Source organism: Phyllostomus hastatus, unplaced genomic scaffold (assembly GCF_019186645.2).
Source record: "Phyllostomus hastatus isolate PE091 unplaced genomic scaffold, TTU_PhHast_1.1 phas_contig_86, whole genome shotgun sequence".
Classification (NCBI taxonomy): domain Eukaryota; kingdom Metazoa; phylum Chordata; class Mammalia; order Chiroptera; family Phyllostomidae; genus Phyllostomus; species Phyllostomus hastatus.
In genome coordinates this window covers 87,907,978-87,929,488 of record NW_025333977.1, presented here as the reverse complement: position 1 = coordinate 87,929,488, position 21,511 = coordinate 87,907,978, and the positions used below count along the sequence as shown (strand labels likewise).

The following is a 21,511-nucleotide window of genomic DNA, read 5'->3' as shown; positions in this document are numbered from 1 at the left end:
TGAGACATGTGAGATTTTACTGCCTATGTTTTCTTCTATGATTTTTGTGGTTTCATGACTTAAAGTCTTTTATCTATTTTGAGTTTATTCTTGTGTACGGTGGAAATTGGTGCACTGTGTTAGGCAGGATACATAGCAAACCAAGGGAGAGAAGAGGGAGACATCTCACTAGTTAATTTAGCAGTCCTGAGCCTAGTCAGATAAGATTGCCAGGTATCCAGAAAGTCACACACGCACAATCAAAAACAACCATGATAACTCAGGAGGGAACTTTAAATTTTCTAGGTATCCTTTCCACTACCTGGAAAAGAAAGCCTTTGAAACTGTATATTACTCCCAGGGTCTGGAGATGGGAGGAGGTGGAAACTAGAGGCAGCTTCTAAGCATAAAATCCCTAAAATCTCAATAGTCAGGACACTCAGATGAACTGGGTGCCAGACTGCAGCTTCATGCTCAAGTGTATTTAATAAACTTGCTATCTCATTTCCATTGTAAGTGTTGTCTCTCACCTGAATTCATCTCTTATGAGTAAGCAAGCCTCCCCAATAAATCCAGTTTCATTTTTTTGCATATACCTGTCCAACTGCCCAACACAATTTATTAAAGAGACTGTTTTTACTCCATTGTATGGTCTTGCCTGCTTTGTCAAATATCAACTGAACATAAAGGCGTGGGTTGATTTCTGGTCTCTCTCTTCTGTTCTATCGATCCATATGCCTATTTTTGAGCCACTACCAGGTGGCTTTGATTAAAACGGCTTTGTAAATTACTGGGATTTGCTCTAACCGGCTGAATTACTGCCGTCTCACTGAATCCTGCACACAAAGGGGCCCTACGCCGATAGGGCAGTGCACCATGACGCAAGAGAATCGTAAGTGCCCGACAACTAATCAACCCTCTGTCTATTTGCCCAGGTGGCCTTGGACTACAGGGACACGTCACCAGGTAGGGGCTATATAAACCGCAGCAGTCCAAGCCTAACAGGCCACACCGGACCCACACAAAATCGCAGCAAGCACCAGGTTTCTGCCCCGCCCAGCGCCGCAATTCCCCGCCGCGCACCACGTGAGACCGAGCCCCGCCCCAGAGCCCCGCCCCGATTTCACCGCCCAACGTCTCGTGACTCAGCAAGGGCGCCTTGGGGGCTTCGCCGCTCCCGACACCACCCTCGGTTTAGGTTCTGGGCCGCCGCGGAGCTCCTGGCCTTTGGTGCGCCCACGGCGCTGTCTGCCTCACCGAGACGCGCGTCCCGTGGTGGAAGGGATGCAGGATTCTGGAGCGGCAGTGACTACGGCAGGGGAGGCCGAACTGAACTTGTCCCGCCTCAGCGTATCCCCCGAGACGCTGGAGTCGGAGCTGGAGTCTAGGGGCGAACAGCGGCGCGGCGCGCGGGAGGCGCTACTGCGGCTGCTGCTGCCGTACAACCGTCTAGTATCGCTGCCGCGGGCTCTGGGTAGGGGCTTCTCGCATCTCCAGCTGCTGGATGTGAGCGGCAACGCGTTGACCGCGTTGGGGCCAGAGCTGCTCGCTTTGCACGGCCTACGCACGCTGCTGGCTAAGAACAACCGGCTCGGTGGGCCCGGCGCGCTTCCCAAGGGTCTGGCCCAGTCGCCTCTCTCTCGCAGCCTTCAAGTGCTCAACCTCAGCGGGAACTGCTTTCAAGTGGTGCCCCCGTCGGTGCTGGAGCTGCGTGCACTGCAGACCCTCAGCCTGGGCGGCAACCAGCTTCAGGCCATCCCGGCTGAGATCGAGAACTTGCGGAGGTGAGCGGGTCCCTGCCTGAGAGGAGAGAGCCCCTGGGCCTCAGGCCTGGCCTTAGCACCGTTTAGTTGGCTTATAACTGTCTCCTTCTGGGCTTTCCCTTTAACTTTTTGGCATTGAATACTACCCGGCCAGCTCAGCGAATCTAATAAGATAGTGTGTGTGACCGCCCTGGTATGTTGTATTTCCTCTGTGCAAAGAAGATTCGTCCTTACCTTAAATATTAGCAGTCCCAGCATATGATTTTTTTTTTTTCTCTTCAAGTAGAGACTTTTACTTTTTCCCTTAGAGGAAGCACTTTACAGCTTCTCTGACGTACCCAAATTGCCAGTATCACTACTCTTGCACTTTGGGGCCATTATTCAGTAAAATAAATGCTACTTGAACCTGATAAGCATTGAGATGCTATGACAGTTGATCTGATAACTGGGATGGCCACTAGGATTTCATCACACTACTCAGAACGGTGTTTAATTCAAAACTTATGAATTGTTTACTTCTGGAATTTACCATTTAATATTTTCAGACCACAGTTGACCACAGGTAAGTGAAACTGGGGAAAACAAAACTGCAAATAAAAGGGAACTACTGCATTTGTGGAATTCAGTAAGCCATGCTTTTTGCCAGCACATATGGGCTCTCACTAATTGTGTGTTCAATGGATGCCGTGCCTCTGTACATATTCTTTTCCTTTTGCCCGGAATGCTGCCTGTACCTGGCAAATTCCTATTCATCTTTAAAAATCAATCTTGAGGGTCATCTGTTTTCTTTCATTACTGCTTCCTGGGCAACACCTAAGTTATTACCTATACTGTACTTCCTCATGTCACCATTGCATTTATCATAGTGATTATAATTCCTTATTTACAGGTCTGCCTCACCTACTAGATTATTTGGTTAATGTACATTGAATTAAATGGAAGGAAGAAGCAGAGACACAGGTAGCAAAAGTCCCCTAAATGTCCTGTGCAGGAGAGTGAAAAATAGAGCAAGAGCAAGTGTATTGTACAAAGTGAAAAAAAGTATTGTCTGTAAAATTTAATTTTCACAGCCTTTATTGAATTTTCTGAGATAACAGAATGTTAGAGCTGAGAGGGACCTCAGAGTTAATGATAGCAGTGGTCCCCAACCTTTTTGGCACCAGGGACTGGTTTTTCCAAGGACAGGAGGCAGAGCTCAGGAGAGCTTCACTGGTGGTCTGGTTCTTAACAGGCCTTGGGCAGGTACTGGTCCATGGCCCAGGGGTTGGGAACACAATTATAGTGAAAAGAACATTGGCCTGAGAATAAGAACTCTTGATGTCCCAGCCTTAGGCAAGTCACTTAACATGCTCTGACTACAACCTCCTAATCTGCTAAATGAGGCATTTGGAAGAGATGTCTTTTCATTTACTCCACACATCAGCAGATATTTGTGTAATACCTACCATGTATCAGGTGCTGGGGATACATTGGTGAACATGATCCTGCTCTCTTGGAGCTAACACAGTATGAGAGACATTAAACCTCATTTATAGTTATAAGTTCTATGAAGACATACAGAGTGCCTTGAAATGAAATAACAGAAGGGACTGTCTTAGTTTGATTCTTGAGCAAGTAACATTTGAATTGAGTTTTTGTAAGAATTAACTAGGAGAGGGTGGGGTAGGATTAGTCAAAGTAAAAAGAACAACGCAGATGAAAGCCGAGAGGCAAGGACTGAAGGTCAAAATTTTGAAGGGAGGACATTGTAGTAGAGCATAGTGACTAAGTAGCCAAGAGGGAAAGTGGCAAATATATTTGGACCAGATTTCAGGCCATGCCAGATCTCAAAGGCCCTAATAAAGTTCCATTTTTATGTTAAGTACACAGTGAGTTTTAAGCACCTCTCTCTTGTTGAGCTATGTAAGAGTGGAGTGGAGAGAGGGTGGACAGATGAGATTTTGAGGGCTGGTTAGAAGGAGGCTATTGTAAAATTAGAGATGATGGTAGCTTATAGCACGGTGATGCTAGAAGAGATAAATAGAAGGGTTTAAGAGAAATTTAGATGCAAAATTGACAAGCCTTGGTTTGTTCTGACTCTGGTGTTACATAATTCCAACCTTCTCATTTGAATTTTCTCAATATACTAAGAAATACCCAGGGCAGGTATTACTTTCATCATGTAAGGAAAAGGGTAGACAAAAATTCCCTTTATTGCTTACTTACAATGAGGTGGGCCCTGTTATAGGTGCTTTAAATATGCTGTTTAACTCACCATAACCCTGTGAGATGAGAAGAACCTGAAGCTCTGAGACGTTAGGTCATAAAAACACAAAGTGAGTGGCATAATTGCTTTTGAGCTCTGGAATCTCTGACTCCAAACCCATGAATTTTCCACACTGACAGAGCAGGGCTAGAACCCAATTCTTCTGACTTTTCTTCTCTTGCATATATGATCAGGAGGATTGGTCAAAGCCACTACCTGGTTGACCTGCTTTTCTGGGCTGATAACTGTTTTTCTGGGCTAATTACTGTGTGGGAATCTTTTTATGTCATTTTTAGTTGTATGTGCCATTTCTCTTTATTGATAAGAGTCATAAAGATTTAGTGTAGGCTTAGAGGGTCATGTAATAGAAATTTACACTTAGAAATAGAAACAGCCTGAGCAATGGCCTCATTTACCCTCTTCTTTTTACAGATGGGGAAACTGAGATTTAGTTATTAATGACTTGCTTGAGGCCAGATAGTGACAGTGAGATAAATGTGATTCAGTCCGTAAAGGCTGCTTCCAACTCACTAAAACAGTGCATTAAAGTTTTGAAAATGTAGAGATGGTGATTCAGTCACTTAAACCCCAGGTGGCTTCCCTATAACACCATCTTCTCTTAGAATGGGACTCCCTAGATCTCATATGTAACCCTGATGTACATTGTCTACTATGCCATGTTGTTGTATAAACCACATCAGGTGTTTCTGGATGTTAGGAAGATACCTTCCCTCTTTAACTGCAATTTAAAAATTTTTTTGCTGAGTATATAATCCATGTAAAGGTTTCCTTTCTTTCCAGTCTTCACTCAGGAAGGAATAACAAATACATGCAATAGGCTTAATTGGTGTAATTAACCTCTTCAGATTAGCAGGGTGTCTTCCTGTATGTTTTCTGTGCTTTGTTAATCCTTTTCCCTAGTGACAAAATCTTTTTTTTAATGATGTATAATGAATAAGTAGGTGCTGAAAATTTATTTTTATGATTAACTTCATTCCCTTGGAGTAAATTAGTCTCAGTGAGAGCCTTGAGGTGGTGGATGTAGATACTTACCATCAAAGTAGGGGGTTATTCATCAACAAGTAGATGTAATACCTGTTTGGTAATATATGGAGAAACTTTTTTTTCATAATGTTGAAAAAGTAGGTGTAATTAGTATTTGACCTGTTTTCTATGACCTCTTATCTTAGTCCTCTCAATTAGATTAGACTCTTAATAACGTACTACTCAATGGTTATTTTAAAAAATGAAAGCTTTAGGACTGTTTGGTATCCAGGAGTCTAGACATTTGGAAGGTAGGTTTGAGCACAAGTGAATTTCATTTGCTACCATTTCTCACAATATTTTCTGTTCAAGTAATTCTTTCCTTTTTCTGTTCATGACCCTTCCCTCACTGTGCTTGATGTGATTTTAGAAATTGAAGGTTAGAGGACTGTGTCAGAAGCAAAAGCTAAATAAATATTCATGCTCTGGGATATTTTGAAGCTAGTGTGCAGTAAACAAATTGATATCTTATGAAAGAAGTGATTGGATCAGATGATAAATAGAATGTGTTCAAGTTTAAATAAAAACTTTTCATCCCATTTAAAGTCACATACTGAGTTTTTCTGTGGCTCTCAAGTTCTTTTCTCAGACTTCTTTATTGCCTTAGATTTGGACAAGTATCAAGAGATGATTGCTCCATCTGTGTTTCTACTTTTGAACATATAATGTTCTTTAAAGCCTGTGGTGAATGGTGGTATTTGAAAATGATTCAATATGGAGATGCTATCTCAAGAAAATTACTTTATCCATAAATGTATGGTTCATATAGATATCATGTATCTATCATAAAAGTTGATTGGCATTAAGGGACCCTTAGTGTATTTTTTTCAGTGGGTCATTGGCCTTTGCTAGAGAAAAGCCACCCACTTCAGTATCCCTAAGGATTCAGAGAAATGGAATACTTTTCAGGAAACAAAACTAAGATTGGTCTGTTAAATGATAAACAGGAAGGAAAAAGAAGAATTCTACAAAATTTGTCACACCGAAAGAATAGAATTGTTCCAAACCTGATTAAGAGGGGTGCAATGCTGACAAACCCAAGAACTTTTAAATACTACAGTTTTGCTTTAAATTCAACAACAGTTTCCTTTCACCCTACATAAAAGCATGTTTGGGAAGAGTAGAGTGTACTTTAGAAATTTAATTTCCACAAATCATTTAAAGGCTTCAAGTCCCTAGAACTTTGGGAATTATTTGTGTTTCAAAGTGAGAAGTAAGCCTGAAAGTGTAAATTTAATATGCTAGTTGTGTAATCTGATTAATGATACCTATCAGTTGCAAAAGAGAATTGATACAATGTCGAAATTACGGGTTTGGTTATATTTTAGAACATCAGTTCCTTCTCTGCCAAGTCACAGTAACTACTAAGGTTTGACATCCTTTGTCTGTATTCCTCCCCACTGACTCCAAAGTATTGACAGAAAGATATTAAGTAGTAACTGACCAGCAGATACTAATTTCTCTGGTGAAATGACTTAAGGTTCTTGACTTAAACAAATAGAAAACACAATATTTAAATTTTCTCTCAGATTCACTTTCCCTTTTCTTCTCTCCTTCAGTAGACTGTAATGCAAGTTGTTACCTAACTGTTGAATTCTGTATAAAAAGGACTTCCAAGTTCGCTCATTTTTTTTTCCAGATAGGCTTCTCTTTTTCCAGGGTAGGTTCTGTTTTGGGAGCTCCAGATATTCTGTTCTGTTTTGTTCTATTCTATTCTAGTAGCTCCCATCATTGAAAAATAGAGATTTCTGAATATCTTAGCATTCACCTACACTATTTTGTTAGGATCAAAAAATCCTGCCTAGGAAGTTTTTTCACCACTGCTAAAACATATACATATAGGAGAATTCAGTCTTGTATACAATTGATTTTTTAAATCCTCATCTTGGACATATAGTTTTTATTGATTTTAGAGAGAGAGGAAGGGAGAGAAAGAAAGAGGGTGTGAGGGATAAACATTGATTGGTCGCCGCCTGTACATACCCCAATTGGGGATTGTACCATCAACCTAGTATGTGCCCTGAGTGGGAATTGAACCCACAACCTTTTGGTGCACAGGATGATGCTCCAACTGACCACAGGATGATGCTCCAACTGACTGATCCACCTGGTCAGGGCCAGACATTTGATTTTTTTTATACAAGGCAATGTTTGAAAGACAAAAAAGTAACATTGGAATTAAAGTTGTCTGCTTTTACTAAGCCTTATAAATCTAAAACAATTACAAAATCAGAAATAGAAAAGGAATATCTTTAATACATTTTTTAAATGCCAAAACTTCAAATTCAGTTTGGCTTTTGAATCATCACATATCAATGAAGGCAAGATTTTGAAGTACAGATAAAAAATTCAACAAAGGGAAGAAATTATACACAGAAAATACATATAATAAGGCAATCTATAAAGGACTTTAAAATAAGTATGTTTCCTAACTTCAGAAAGGTAAAGGAGGGTATTTCATCAATGAAATAAGTTCAAAAAATGGATAATTATGAAAACCCCAATTAGAATTCCTAGAAATGAAAAAAATGTACTTAGGACCTCAGTAGGCTGAATGGTAGATTGTAACACAAAAAGAAAGAAATGGAAAGTGTGAAAAACATTAAGAGACATGGAGAATTGATCCTAAAGTTCCACTGCTGTTTACTAGGAATCCTAGAAAAGAGACTAGAGAATATGCAGAAAAGGCAATGTTTGAAATAACAGTAGCTGAGATTTTTCCACAATTAAAAGGAGTGCTTAAACTGGTATCTTGACACATGATGAAACTTCAGAACAATAAGGTTAAATAAAGAAAATAGACCCTAAAAGCTCCTAATAATAAAAAAAAACAGACTATCTGCAAAGGAGCAATAGTAATACTGGCTGAAATAAGATGATGAATCAGTAGCTTCCTAGTGCTAAGGAAAAGTAAATGTCAGTGTAGAATTTGATGCCCAGCCAAGCTATTTGTTATTCAGGAGTGGGCCTTGGGCAGTAAAAATGTTAGAGATGAAAGACTCAGACTATTAACTGTGTTGGGTCCTTGCTGAAAGAACTTCTGACGGTCGTACTTGAGTTATACTCTGGAACAGCAGTTTCAACCTTTTTCAACTCATGGCACACATAAACTAATTATTAAAATTGTGCAACATCAAAAAATAGATTTTTTACCAATCTGACCAAAAAAAGTAGGTATGTTTGATTCATTCACACCGGATGGCTATTGTTGTGTTGGCTGTTGTCATTTTTTTATTTAACAGTCTTAAGTGAAAAGAGGTCAGTGCTCTAGAAGGATGACTTGCCTTTTGTGTGGAAAATAGCTGCTGAAGTGAGAGACGAGTCTGATGGGAAGAGTGCCAGCAGGAAGAGCAGACTGGAACCTAATGTAGCAGTCCAGAAGTGAAATGGTAGAGATTTGCTTGGTACATCTTTTTCTGTCTCATTACTTTTAAATGTATTGGGGTATTTCTATTTTAAGTGTAACTCTTGTGAAGAGCTCACCCAACTTGATAAAATTCAAAATTCAAAGATCTGAAGGAGCCTCTGAACTCGTGTTCCTAGACTCCCTCTCTGACCTGCATGACTAGTACTGTCCGTCTCTGTCTCTCTGATCTACCCACACTGGCTGTGTACCTCTTTCACAACACAAGCATTTTTCCATCTTGGATTTGTACTCAGCCATTTCATTCATATCGCTGTGCAAATGTCATCTCCTATAGGAAATCTTTTATGATCACCCTGTTTAGAATATGACTTTCATTACCACTGATGACCTCTCTTTCCTTATAGCACTTAAAGCTTTCTGGCAAAATATATAAATTCATTGATTTATTATTTGTTTCTCTGGATGTAAGCTACTGAAGGTCAAGTACTCAGTCTTCCACTGTATTTCTTAGAATGTTGCACAGTATGTGTCTGGTTCATATTTGTTGGCTAGGCACTTTACATGATATATAATAATAATACTCCATTTTAAAGGAGAGGAAACTGGAGCATAATGAGATTAAGTACCTGGCCCAAATTCTTACACTGGTAAGTGGTAGAGCTGGAATTAAATGAAATAAATACTAACAATAATTAAATCAATAGTTAATATTGATAGTATTGTCTCAATATTGGCGTGTCTTGTCTGCTTACCTATAATATAAGCTCCCTGAAGATTGCATTATTTCTCTAGAGACTGGATAGCACAAAGCAAATCCTAAATAAAACATTTGCTAAATGAATAAATGAAATGTGTTCATTGTAATAAAGGCAATGGGGTATCTTATCTAGCTTTGGTTTGTTTACTTTTTGTTCATTTTTCTTTGCAGTTTAGAGTGTTTATATCTTGGAGGAAACTTCATCAAAGAAATCCCACCAGAATTAGCAAATCTGCCTTCTCTGACTTACTTGGTATTATGTGACAACAAAATCCAAAGCGTGCCTCCTCAGCTTTCACAGTGAGTAGTTTCAGGCAGTGGATGTATACATAGAAATGCATGCTTACGAATTATTGTTTTCCATTCACCTACATGTTTTATATGTAGAAAAAAATTAGGTATTCTCAAGGTAAATGATACTTGAGAATTGTAGTTCTGAGGTTTGCTGTGAATTAGGTTGCTTATTTTTAATGTTACTTTTAAATGCTCTGGTTTATTCCTTACAATATTTGTTTAGCCTGTGTTCTATAATCAAAAACAGAGTATTCATTTGGCAGAGATTTCCCAGGCTTTCTGGGACTTTGTTGATTTTATATTTGATATGAAGCATTCCTATCCTAATGAGATAATGTGAAGGATCTTGATTCATGTTGCATTTGGAATCTTTCCTTTTTTGGTTATCTGAATGAGAAAACATTCCTCCCTCCAAAATCTTTAAATCTAGCATTTATAGTTCATCTCGTACATCAGAATACTCTGAGTATTCTAAACACTCTGAGATTCCATGGGCAAAAGCTCTTCATGGCATTTACAAATCTGTACTCTGATCTAGTTTCAGCACTTTTTAATTGTACTTGCATTGACCTTAATGTTAATTGCTCATTCTTACAGGGAAACCAAATTCTTCACTTAATTTTCTTGGTAGTAATCTTGCTTACGGCCATTGGTTTTTGTGCTGCATTCATTCTAGGTTGCATTCACTTCGTTCCCTCAGTCTTCACAATAACTTGGTGACATACCTGCCTCGAGAGATCCTCAACCTTATTCATTTGGAAGAATTGAGTTTGCGAGGAAATCCACTGGTTGTTCGTTTTGTTAGAGATTTAACCTATGACCCTCCAACTCTCCTGGAATTAGCTGCGCGGACCATTAAAATTCGAAATATTTCCTACACTCCCTGTGATCTTCCTAGGAATCTTCTTAGATACTTGAGTTTAGCCAGCAATTGCCCAAACCCAAAGTGTGGAGGTAAGTTAACTTAGTGTCTTTGTTTCCCATTCATTTAGCTGTTGTTAAAGTTGATGGTCTAAGTGTTTTTTTGTTTTTTTTTATCCATTGCGGTCTTTTAGTGAAAGGCAGTTAGTCTCTGTTTCTGTTTCCCTCATCCTTCCACCGGAAACTAAGACATTTCACCCTTTCGGGATTTCTTTTTTTTTTTTTTCTTTTCATAGTACTTTATGATTCATATACAAGGAAAACATCCAGAAAGTCTCCTTCTGTCTTGGAACTGTCATAAAATTTATAAAATGAGAAGAAACAGAAAAGAAGCACAACAGTCCTAACTGCTTAAAAGGAATCTCTAAAATATTTGGCTACCTTTTATATTTTTTTGAGGAACACACCATTCTTAGTATCAGGTACCTTTATAGAGTGTGGTTCAAGATATATGAGAATAGGCAGAATGGGTGCTGGTTTCAGCATGTATCCTGGAATTGTATATTCTTTTAAATCATGGTTCAGAATTTCTTCAGTTTAGAGCACTTAAAGAGAATTAAACAAATATATATAAGGCAAAGTGAAGTGGGAATTCAGTGTACTATTGAAATGAAAGGAGGGAGAGAATACAGTTAACTAGATCTGGAAAAGAGATGATTCTTGAAGTATGAGTTAGATTTTGATAGGGTAAGATTGAGAATAAGAAACTTTTCAGATGGAAAGAATATAATTGGAGACAAGACAGAGTGGGGCAGAATGTTGCATAAGTAATAATTAGGTTCAAATACACAGGAGGAATAAGAGAAAAGACTTTATAAAAGATACATTGAGACCAGGTTATGAAGGGCCTGCACTGTCAGGAGCTATGGGGTGGGAGTTGGTGATGACAGCAGGTAATTTTATTCTGGCTCCCTCATAAAAGACTACTTCTAAAAAAACCCAGTTTGCTGGGAGTGCAGAAAGGTTTTTACTGTTGGATAAATGTAGGTGTTAAGGAAATGTATAATGATGATCAGATTTTTTTCTGGAAGTCCCATCATGTCTTGAAACCATTATAAGGTTTAAAAAGGAGAAAATGGTTTAAGCTCCTCAAAAGATGTCAAAAGAGAAAAAAGACACTTTGGTTTAAACAAGACAGTACTCTGGGCCCTTTCTGGCCACTCACTCTTACAAGAAGAGGTTGCTGTGCTGTGCTTAAGCTTCTTCTCTCTGGTGCTCTTTCCTAAGCTGGCTTTAACCATGGCAAAGGTCAGCATTCACAGCGGCCTTCTGGCTTAGTAGTCTGTATCTTCTCCTTTTCTGGAAATGGAGCTCTATAAGAATTCTCTTCTCTCAGTTATTTCTGAGTTAATTCTTCAGTATACTGATGTATTATTTATCTTAGGAACAAAAATACATTTAAAATTAATAGTTTAAAATTTGAGATACTATATAAAATGAGCCATTGGCATTTTTTCCCCTCAGACTCATTACTTACTGAACTCGAAACAAAAGTAATTTGGATAGTCTGACATCTGACAAATGACAACATAATATTGTACTGTTTTAGTTTATGGTAACTACAGTACTTTATTGTGTTATTTCTACTTGTTTTCAGGAATGTAACACATTTTGAGGGGTGTCATAAAAATACTAATTGACCAGTTTATTGAATTTATCTACTTTCCTAGATTGTTTAAAGTAATGTACCTTGACTTTCCTTTCTTAAATTAAAAAGTTAATGGGGAAAGTATTGGGAAAAATAGATAGAAATTATTATTTCTCCTCTGCTTGGGGCACATGTTTTTGTTTTGGTCCTTTATGTGACTGACACACACAGAGTACTTGGTGCCAAAAGAAAGGTAGGTAAGGTAGAGAGGTTGAGATTCCTCCCTACAGAGATGATAAGGCCCAGAGTCCTGGATATTCCCATTATGCTGCCGCCATGCCATCGTGATGGCCTGGTTAGAGACGTGCAGTTTCCTCAAGGGGCAGCTAGAACCCTGAATGTACCAACCCCTGCTTTCCTCTCAGCTCTGACTGTGCTTTTACTTAACTCATGGGCCACAGTTCAGGATCACCATAGAATCAAAATTAGGAATGAAAAGAGCTGAATACTAGTTTCAGTCTACTTAACAATATATAATTGTGTGAAAATCATATGTGACCATTAGTGAAATAGTTTTGAAATCTATAGATTTAGAACCAGTGGAAATATGAGGTAACATTTTGTTTTTTGTTTTTGTTTTTGTTTTTTTCATTTTGCTTTTCAATACATAAGAACGGGTACCAAAAAATCGTCTCCTTTCTGCAAATGTTGAAGGTCTGTGGGGTTTTTAAAATTTCTTGACTGTAACTAGCACCAAGGAGTGGCTTGACTGATGGAGGAAGGGCACTCAAGGTATCCTGTAATCTCTATCAGGCACTATCCACCAAATTACCCAGAGAAAACAAGCCAAATAAAGTGTGCTTTTAATACCAGCTCCCTTTAAGGTAAATATCTTGGCTTTTTCTTTGCTGCCAAATTGGCATCCCTAAGACCTTCTAGTGTTTCTGTAAACAGCCATAGAAACATGTACTGGTTTTGCTTAAGATTCACAAAAGAGAAGACTGTATATGACTTATTTTTCAGAATGGTAGAGAAATAGTTGAAAAAGAAACTGTGACTCTTTGCTTTGTAATGATTACCTTATACTTATTTCTCCTCTCCAGGGGTCTACTTTGACTGCTGTGTCAGACAAATAAAATTTGTGGACTTCTGTGGGAAGTACCGCCTCCCCTTGATGCACTATTTGTGTTCGCCAGCATGCTCTTCCCCTTGCAGCTCCACCTCTCACAGCTCCACATCCCAGAGCGACTCTGACTCGGAGGATGAAGCTGGTGTTGCTGCTCACAGAATGCAGAAAGTTCTTCTTGGTTGAAAGGAGTGTGGGGTGATGTGAAACACTAAAAGACTGAGAGAAGGTAGTTAGAAAAGAAAATAGACTTCGAAGTTAAAGAAACATTATTATCATTTTGAATGTTCATGAAAGAATCGGAGATGATGTAAAAGACTATCTACCCAATTGGCAGGAATAAGACCAGTTCCATTTTAGGATTCTTTGAATATAATTCAACTCTGAAGGCAGTTTCAGATTTGGCTGATTATTCACTCACAGCAGACGAGAACCTCACAGCAGACAAGAACCTCCTGAAGAGCAGTGCTGTGATAAACCATGAGTGTTGTAACTTGTGACAGTTGCAATGAAGAAAGAAATGATCAAATCTGTGATTATTACCAAAGTTGTCCTTGGGCATAGGTTGAACACTACACAGTAATGGGATTAACCCTCCTTTTAAGTATTGCTCATACATCTAGATTACAGAGCTATTCAGATAAGCTCACAGACCTAAACCTTTCTGACCTACTAACTGGTAAAATAGGGGATATAACTTTGTGTGATTTTAAAACTCTTCAGTTCTGCTCCTTTATTTTATGATTGCTGTTACTCTTAGGTAATCCAGCAATGACTGCTATAGTGCCTTAAATCCTAGCTAGGATTTAAAAGTTTATTCAAGAAATGATGCCAGAACAGCCTGCCATATTATGCAGAACACTTTGAAATATGCTTCAACAGAACTAGGTAAACAGCTGTATATCTGACATCTGAGGTCATGGCCACCTTAACTTCATTTTTTGCTTAAACATGAAGTAATTGCCTAGCAAATCACTGTTACACTTAGTGGGAGACCATAGTCCTGGTCAGTCTGTTGATTGTAAGAGAATAATAGTTTTTGATTAAAAAATTGGTCAGATTTCTTTTCATAGGAAAGAGATATTAGCTAGGAAAGCTTCTTTATATCTTACATTAAAGGAGTGGGAAAGTGACTTAAAAATTTTAATAGATATGGCTCCATTGTCTATGTGTATTGAAACACTAGAAAAACATTACAACAAACCAAGTAAAATTTGGGGCAGCAGTCATTATGTTTGTACACAGTAGAACAATTTTCTAAACCAGTTTAACCATGGAATATTCTTTGAAAATTATTGATGACACACAAAAAATTATTAATCCTTCAAGTATAGCAGAAAAATGGTTTCACAGATGACTTGCTATTAGAAATTACATTGTTATTAATTTAATATGCAATAAAAATTAAATGGTCTAATTACAAGTTGATATTAAAAAATAAAATACACAGAACATACTAACAATCCTTAGATCATTAACCTATAATAACATGATGGTTTGTTGGTAAATGTTACCTATATAGCAATAAGCAGGTCAGAGGTACATTAGAACAGGAAATGATCTCCATTCTCAGTTGTTGGCATTCATAAATGGGCACATTTCTCCAAAGCAGATTGTTTTACAATAATATGTGTATTAGGTTTATGTCATATATATTATTTTTTATCTTAGAAGAAAATACACTGTAGGATAGTTCAGGGTTCGTTTGTTTATTATATGTTAATTCATGAAACACGAGAGTTTCATGACTGCAGTTGTGAAACGCTGCTATAGAGTAAATCCCTTCCCCTTGTTCCAACGTAGTAAGATTCTTTCTTCCTTTTCAGAAATTTTCTATGTGTATAGAATTAATCTAGTGTATTTCTACTGCCTAGCAAAGTAGTACATGGGCGATTGTATCTTACAGTGGAGGTAATAGAAAGTCTTTGTTTACTTCTCCATCTGAGCCACAGCAACCTACATATTACAAACCTAGGACAGGTAAAGTTGACTTAGGTAGTGTCTAAGTGGAAAGCTCAGAATGTTTCATTAGTGACTTAAATACACAAAATATTTTTATAGAAAATAAATAATGTAGTCATAGTAAAATATTAGGAGCAAATTTTTCTGGTTTAAATGCCTCAGTTTACTTTCAAATTCATTACCAGCTTGACCTAACAGCTTGGGTAACCTGAGAGTTAGTCTCTCTAAAATAAATGGGTTGGTATATAAATAAGGTATTTGACCTTACATGCCTTTTTCTAGCTTCTCACAAAAAAAGATACGCTGTTTGAGCTTTTACAGATATAAGTAGGTCTAACCAGAAACTGTCTACCTTTGCTCTATGATGTAGATATAAACCATAGTATAAAACAAAATATCTTTCCAAAAATGTTTCCTATGGTTCTCTATATGTGCATTTGAAGACCTAAGATCAGTGTTCAGCTGTCTTTGGTGACTTACTGAAATCTACAGTATAGCTATTAGTTTTATCTTTCTTTTTTTTTAAATCTTTGGCAAGAGCTTTTTACCTTTTACAAGAGCTGCTAGTAATTTCTAAGATTTTCCTTGTTTTTCCCTCCCCCACCTTTCCTTTTTTCATAACTGGTGACTGCAGAAATTAAACCAGAAGGTGGAAACCAGATATTTAGCGCCCGAATCATATAGCTGACTATATATATAAAATGATAGGTCGTATCTCTTTAGTTAAGTTACATATTTGTGTTTAAGCTATACTTAAGCTTTCTGTAGTTTTTGAGATGTATAGAATCTACTAATTTTCAAAATGAAATAAGTGTTTTGTTTTTTTTTTATCTTGGGCAATTTTAGTGACCAAAATTTATGTGTATAAAACTACTAAACCAAAGCATTACTGTGTTTGGAATGAAATTATTCAGTGCTAATATTTAAGACTGAAATATGTTGCACATTCTTAGCAATTCTTATTCCTAAAATCCAGTTCTCAGTGTCACCAAACTGGTTGTGAAATAGTCCTAGGATTTCAGGATATAGGAAGATTAGCTAATACAAAATTTTCCTTTCATGGCACCAGAAAATGGCTGACCTAATGAGTTCTCAGTATTCCCTGTATTTTGAGTAGAAGAGGTAGCTCTGAGGGTTACTATTCATATTTTATTTCTCCAGAATTATCTCTCATTCTAAAATTCTTGATACTTGGAACTTTAAGTTACAAAATTTAAAATAAAAGACTTGCATTGTAAATTGTGCCTCAAATTTGAGAAATTTTTGTATTGATGTAAATAAAAGTTAAAGGCAATTCACACTAGTGCAGTGTGGCACACAGTTCTACCAAACATTGTGAATATCAGTTTTAAACGAAAGAAGAGACGGAAAGGGGTCACTGCTGGAGTGGGAGATGAAAGCAGTCTTTAAAAGCAACAAATGGAAGGCAAGTAGAAGTCACCAGGCATATCCCTGAGCAAAGAAATTTCTTTAATAGTGAATTGTTTTAAAATTAAGTGGCCACTGACTACCATCTGAAAGCCTTTCTCATTAATTTCTTTTGTTTCTGCTATTAGGATATTGTCCACAACCCTCCATAATGAAGGGCCAGCAAATAATAGGATTTTCTTATAACCAACCTTGCTCTTTCCAAAGGGAGAAAGTAATACCTTATTAACCTGGAATTTATGGTACAGTCTTGATTAATGTTTACCTGTTCACTATGTAAAAAAAGAAAAAACCTATAATTCCTGCAAATAAATTTTAAGGCATTTTATATAAAAGTTATTCTAAATAAGGGACCATTTGTAGGCAACATTATATTGTATATAAAATTATGCTGCATTTATTTAGAAATATCTTATTTTTAACTAAAAGATGTACTTATCCAAAATAGAGATTTTATTACAGTAGTATAATAGTCCAAAATAGTGAGCCGGGCATTTAACAACAGTAAAAGCTATTGTATAGGTGTTCGGGCAGCATGATCTGCAATACATAGTTCTGATTTCTTTTATATAGAAGAGAAGTACTTGACCTTCACTGTATCTATTTTAAGCACTATACTCTGTAATATTAATGTGATGAATTTAATAGCATCCAATTTTATATTTTCATTATAGTCATGGTTATTTTAAAGGTAGCATTGTTTTCATTTGTGCTCAGAAAAGTATGTGCCTTATTTAAATCCTCCACTCTATACCCAAAGTTGGAGGAACTCTGTCATTTAATAAGTTCTTTGTGACAGTTTTGTCACCCTTTGCATTTGACTTGAGGGAGAAAACCTGATTCTAAGGGATTTCTTTCACTAAAATGGGGCCTAATATCTGAGTCTAGGGCTTCTGGAAAGGGAATCCTAATGAGGCATACTCTCAGAAAGTCAAAGCCATAAGGATAAAGTACCCTGAAATAAAACCAGTGAAAAGGTATGTTGTCTTTGATATTATTTTATAAGGAAAATTTATGTGCTTCCATTAAGGGGTGATAGCAGTTCCTAACCAGCTTCATAATAACAACATCATATAAAGATATTGGCATGAGCCTAGCATATTTTTTGAGTGGCTCCTCTATGATATTAGGTTGAGGGGATATGTTTTAATACTTTTACATGTAAATGTCTACATTCTTTTTCTCTCTCCTTGGTCCACATTTACCAAGAAGGATGTAGAGCAGGGGTGTCATTTTCACTGGGGGCCACATCAGCCTCACAGTTGCCTTCACAGGGCCAAATGTAATTTTAGGACTGTATAAATGTAACTACTTAACAGTTAAGCAAGAGCTTGGTGCTGCCACCAAGTAGAAACCAGGTGCCTGGCCATATAAAACAATGTGTAGGGCCAGATTTGGCCTGTGGGCCTTGTGTTTGCCACCTGTGATATAGAGAATGACAATTCACTAACAACAGACATTATACATTATTGGACATTTACAGGGTAGTATTGATTTGGGTGCTACTAGACTTACCTAGAATTGTTCTGTCTCAGTTTATCACAAGAGACAGTATTCAATTTTGTAAATATTAATATTAAAATTATTTACTCTAATGAGGGTTTTTATTTGTTTGTTTTTTTGTTAATACCATCATACCAGAAAGCCATGGTTCCTGAAGAGACTATCTGAATTTAGCAGAATTTATTTCTTCCTTTGGCTGTGAACAAATTGGATAAAATTGTTTTATACTAATTCCCGTCAGGAGAAGAAACTAGAATAAAATTGACCTTTCTATTGCTAGTACTACAAAAACATTACTAAATTGGTCAATACTTCTGTCTGCTACTGATGTTTTAAGAGAATCCTTTCACTAACATAAATGGTTGACATTGTATTATTATTGGTAAGGAATATTAAACTCAGTGATCACTTTACAACAATAATAGAGAGACCAGTGTGCCTATAAGTGGTGTTTATTGTATTTCTGAATTCTGTATTCATGAGAAACAAAAACATAATGGGAGGAATATTTTAAATCATCAGTATTAACTTTTTATAAAGTTTGGGACTTTAAAGTATCAACAAAAGATGTTGGAAATATGTGTGCTTTAATCAAATTGCATTTAATCTGATTTTTAAATTTTCCATATTTGAATCTTGTGAATTAGAAGTATCTATATAGGTATATATACATTTAAAAATAGTAATGATAAATTAATTCAGCAATGATTAAATAATTAAATTTTAGTACAAGATACAGTTTATTGCATCAAATTTTGTATTACCTTGTAATGGTAAATGTTCTAAAAAGAATATTTAAGCCACTTCAATTCTATACATATCACCTTTATTCTCCTAGGACACATGAAAGAATGTGCTATTACATTAACTAGCCCTCTGTGTGCATTTTGCCATATCAAACACTGTGCCATATTGTATTAAAAGTGTCTTACTGGAATTTGACTCTGTACTCTGGAAAAGTAATCATATTTTAGTTTTAATTGATGAACATTTATGTTTTTATAAACTAAAATCCTTATAATGTTGGTATTTGCCTGATTACTTATTATATCATTGCTCATCTGTTTATCGAATTGTCTCAGTACATGAATGTGTACATTAAGTATATAGTAACATTTACTGTCTGTGCTAGATGCAAGGGATAAAAGATGAGTTAGACCAGATCCCTTTCTACTAGAGTTCCTTCTGCTTCCACAGTCTTAGATTTATGGATGCATGCTCCAGTAAGAAATAGGTGAGGTCATTTTGCTAACTAAGGTCAGTTAATTTTTGCATTTTGTTGTTTCAAATTTGCTGAATTGGAAAAACTCAGCACTTCTCTGATTAGTATATAGGAAAGCTTCTTAGTGAAGATAGGCTTAGAAATTTGAGGGCACAAGAGAAGAAAAACATTGTGTGTAACTGATCTCTTTGCTTTCCTGAGGATAAAACTGCCCTAATCTGCCCAGTTGGGGGTGTTCTCTTTAGAACAAGTGTCAGCAGAAAATTTTCTTCTCTAATGGGTTATCTAATTCTATAGAACCAAACAGAAGGCCACACTTTTCAGGGACTGTATGAGGCTTGGATATGTCCCATCACATCAGTCACTGCCAGCTTTAGGAAAAATTCCATCAGCACTCTACCTAGAATGTCAGCTAGAAGAAACTTGAAAGATCTATAATTGACTCACTCATTTGCGAGATAAAAACATTTAAGCCCAGAGAGACTTCTCCAAAATTTCACATGGCTGAATCTTGAATCCAAGTGTCTGGATTCCCACTTCAATACTGTTTCCATGATAATATGGCCCTTTATTTACTTACTACTCTACCTGTGACAGGAAATCAGTTAACAGCATTGGCACTGCATTGTAATAGGTCAGCTGGCATCAGAGTGATGCTGCCTGCACTACATCTCAGCATGTGCAAAGCTTCAGATCAATTGGGAAACCGTAGATACAGAGTAAGTATCTGGGTAGATCATTACTGTTTACAAAGCACATTCAAAAACGTACCTTATTTGATCCTCATGACACTGAGGTAGGACTGGACTTGGTCAAGTTTGTTGGTGTGATTCATCACACCCTTTTCCTCTGAATTTGGAATCAATCAAGAAATTGACATAGACTTGAGAAAGGGATCTAAATTCCAGCTTTATCAAGTCAATATATAGATACAGACATACAGATATCTCATATATACCATCCAAGGACATGCTTATTGATTGTAGAGAGAGGGGAAGGAAGGGAGAGAAGGGAGAGAAAAAACCAATGGCTTCCTTCTTGTACATGCCCCATGGGGGACCAAACTCTCAACCTGAGCATGTGCCCTGACGGAATCAAACCCACAACCTGTTGGTTTATAGGTTGATGCTCCAAACAACTGAGCCACACTGGCCAGGGCAAGTTTCTTACATTCTTGAATGTAACCAACCAAATCACAGACTCCCCTGCAGGGACTGTGTACCGCTAGATAGCATTCCATGAGGCTGACCTGAATATACTATAGATCCAATGGAGGTCAGGTCAAGCCTTAAACCCTGTAGTGGTGCCCAGTAGAAAAACCTGGAGCAATTTATCAGGCCATCTAAGCAGATGAATTAGTCTTTCTCTTATAGGGAGAAAAAAGATACTAGACAGGTTTCTTCTGGGCAGCTGTTCTCAACCTTCCCTAGTTGTGCATTAGAATCAACATGGGAGCTTTGAAAATATCAGATGCCTGGGCCCCATCTCCTGACTAACTGAAACCTGATCTTTAGAGGTGGAGTCTGGACATCAGTAGTTGTAGAAGCTCCCCTAGGTGGTCAAGTTGCCCAGCAAGGGTGATAATTCCTTAGAGAAAGTCTCAGTAGCTTGGTCCATGCATTAGGACTTTAACAGGTGAAGAAGTGGGTCCGAAGTGATGCATGACTTGCCAAGTTCTCTCAATGGCAGAGCTAGGGTTAGAATCCATCTACTTTTTAAAAAATTAATTTTAGACCAGGCACTTACTGCTAATTCAATGTTCTTTGCATCTCCCTCCCTCTTTTGCCTGAACTGAAGTGTTCACTGAAAGTGTTCTTTCAGTTCACGAGGATGTAAGATATATTCAAGCTGATTGTGTATATTGAAGCCAACTGCCACTAAGAGTGTCTGCTAAATTGAGGGAAACAAAAGCGTCAAACTGATCAATTTGACCAGAAAAATAGGAAAGGATGGCTTGGTGAAATGTTTCAGACACAGCCATCAAGGCATAGGTGAGGAAGACCTTGTCAAGTTATACACGGGCTCTTTTGACCACGGATAACACACCTAACATCCTAAGCAGCGGTGATGAAGGAGTTGACATTACCGAGAAAGATAACAAATGTAGACATCTGCCTAGGAGAAAACACTACAATTAATCCATAAGCACAGATTTCCATGACAGGAAACAGTAAGAAAAGTTCAACACTGCACATAAGTACTATGCATATTTTCTACCCCAGTTTCTTTTAGATCTAGCTGTGAGAGGATATGATTATTTTGCTGCTTATAACTGAATAATCAGTCTTACAACCTCTGTAAATATGTGGAAG

At 37.4% G+C, this 21,511-nt stretch overlaps 1 protein-coding gene across 1 annotated transcript; it reads left to right on the top strand.

Moving 5' to 3' along the window:
• Positions 1 to 995: 995 nt before the first annotated feature.
• LRRC58 (leucine rich repeat containing 58) lies at positions 996 to 19,003 on the top strand. Its single transcript, XM_045850917.1, has 4 exons — positions 996 to 1,763; positions 9,327 to 9,455; positions 10,126 to 10,403; positions 13,062 to 19,003. Exons 1-4 carry the CDS (start codon positions 1,264 to 1,266, stop codon positions 13,268 to 13,270), a joined length of 1,116 nt encoding a protein of 371 aa, XP_045706873.1. The 5' UTR covers positions 996 to 1,263; the 3' UTR covers positions 13,271 to 19,003.
• The last annotated feature ends 2,508 nt before the right edge of the window (positions 19,004 to 21,511 follow it).

What these genes read in the sequence shown, in the direction of transcription:
- LRRC58 (XM_045850917.1), top strand. Translation starts at nt 1,264, where the DNA reads ATGCAGGATTCTGGAGCGGCAGTGACTACGGCAGGGGAGGCCGAACTG. An exon ending in GAGATCGAGAACTTGCGGAG is followed by an intron (nt 1,764 to 9,326) that starts GTGAGCGGGTCC and finishes TTTTCTTTGCAG; the next exon opens with TTTAGAGTGTTTATATCTTG. An exon ending in GTGCCTCCTCAGCTTTCACA is followed by an intron (nt 9,456 to 10,125) that starts GTGAGTAGTTTC and finishes CATTCATTCTAG; the next exon opens with GTTGCATTCACTTCGTTCCC.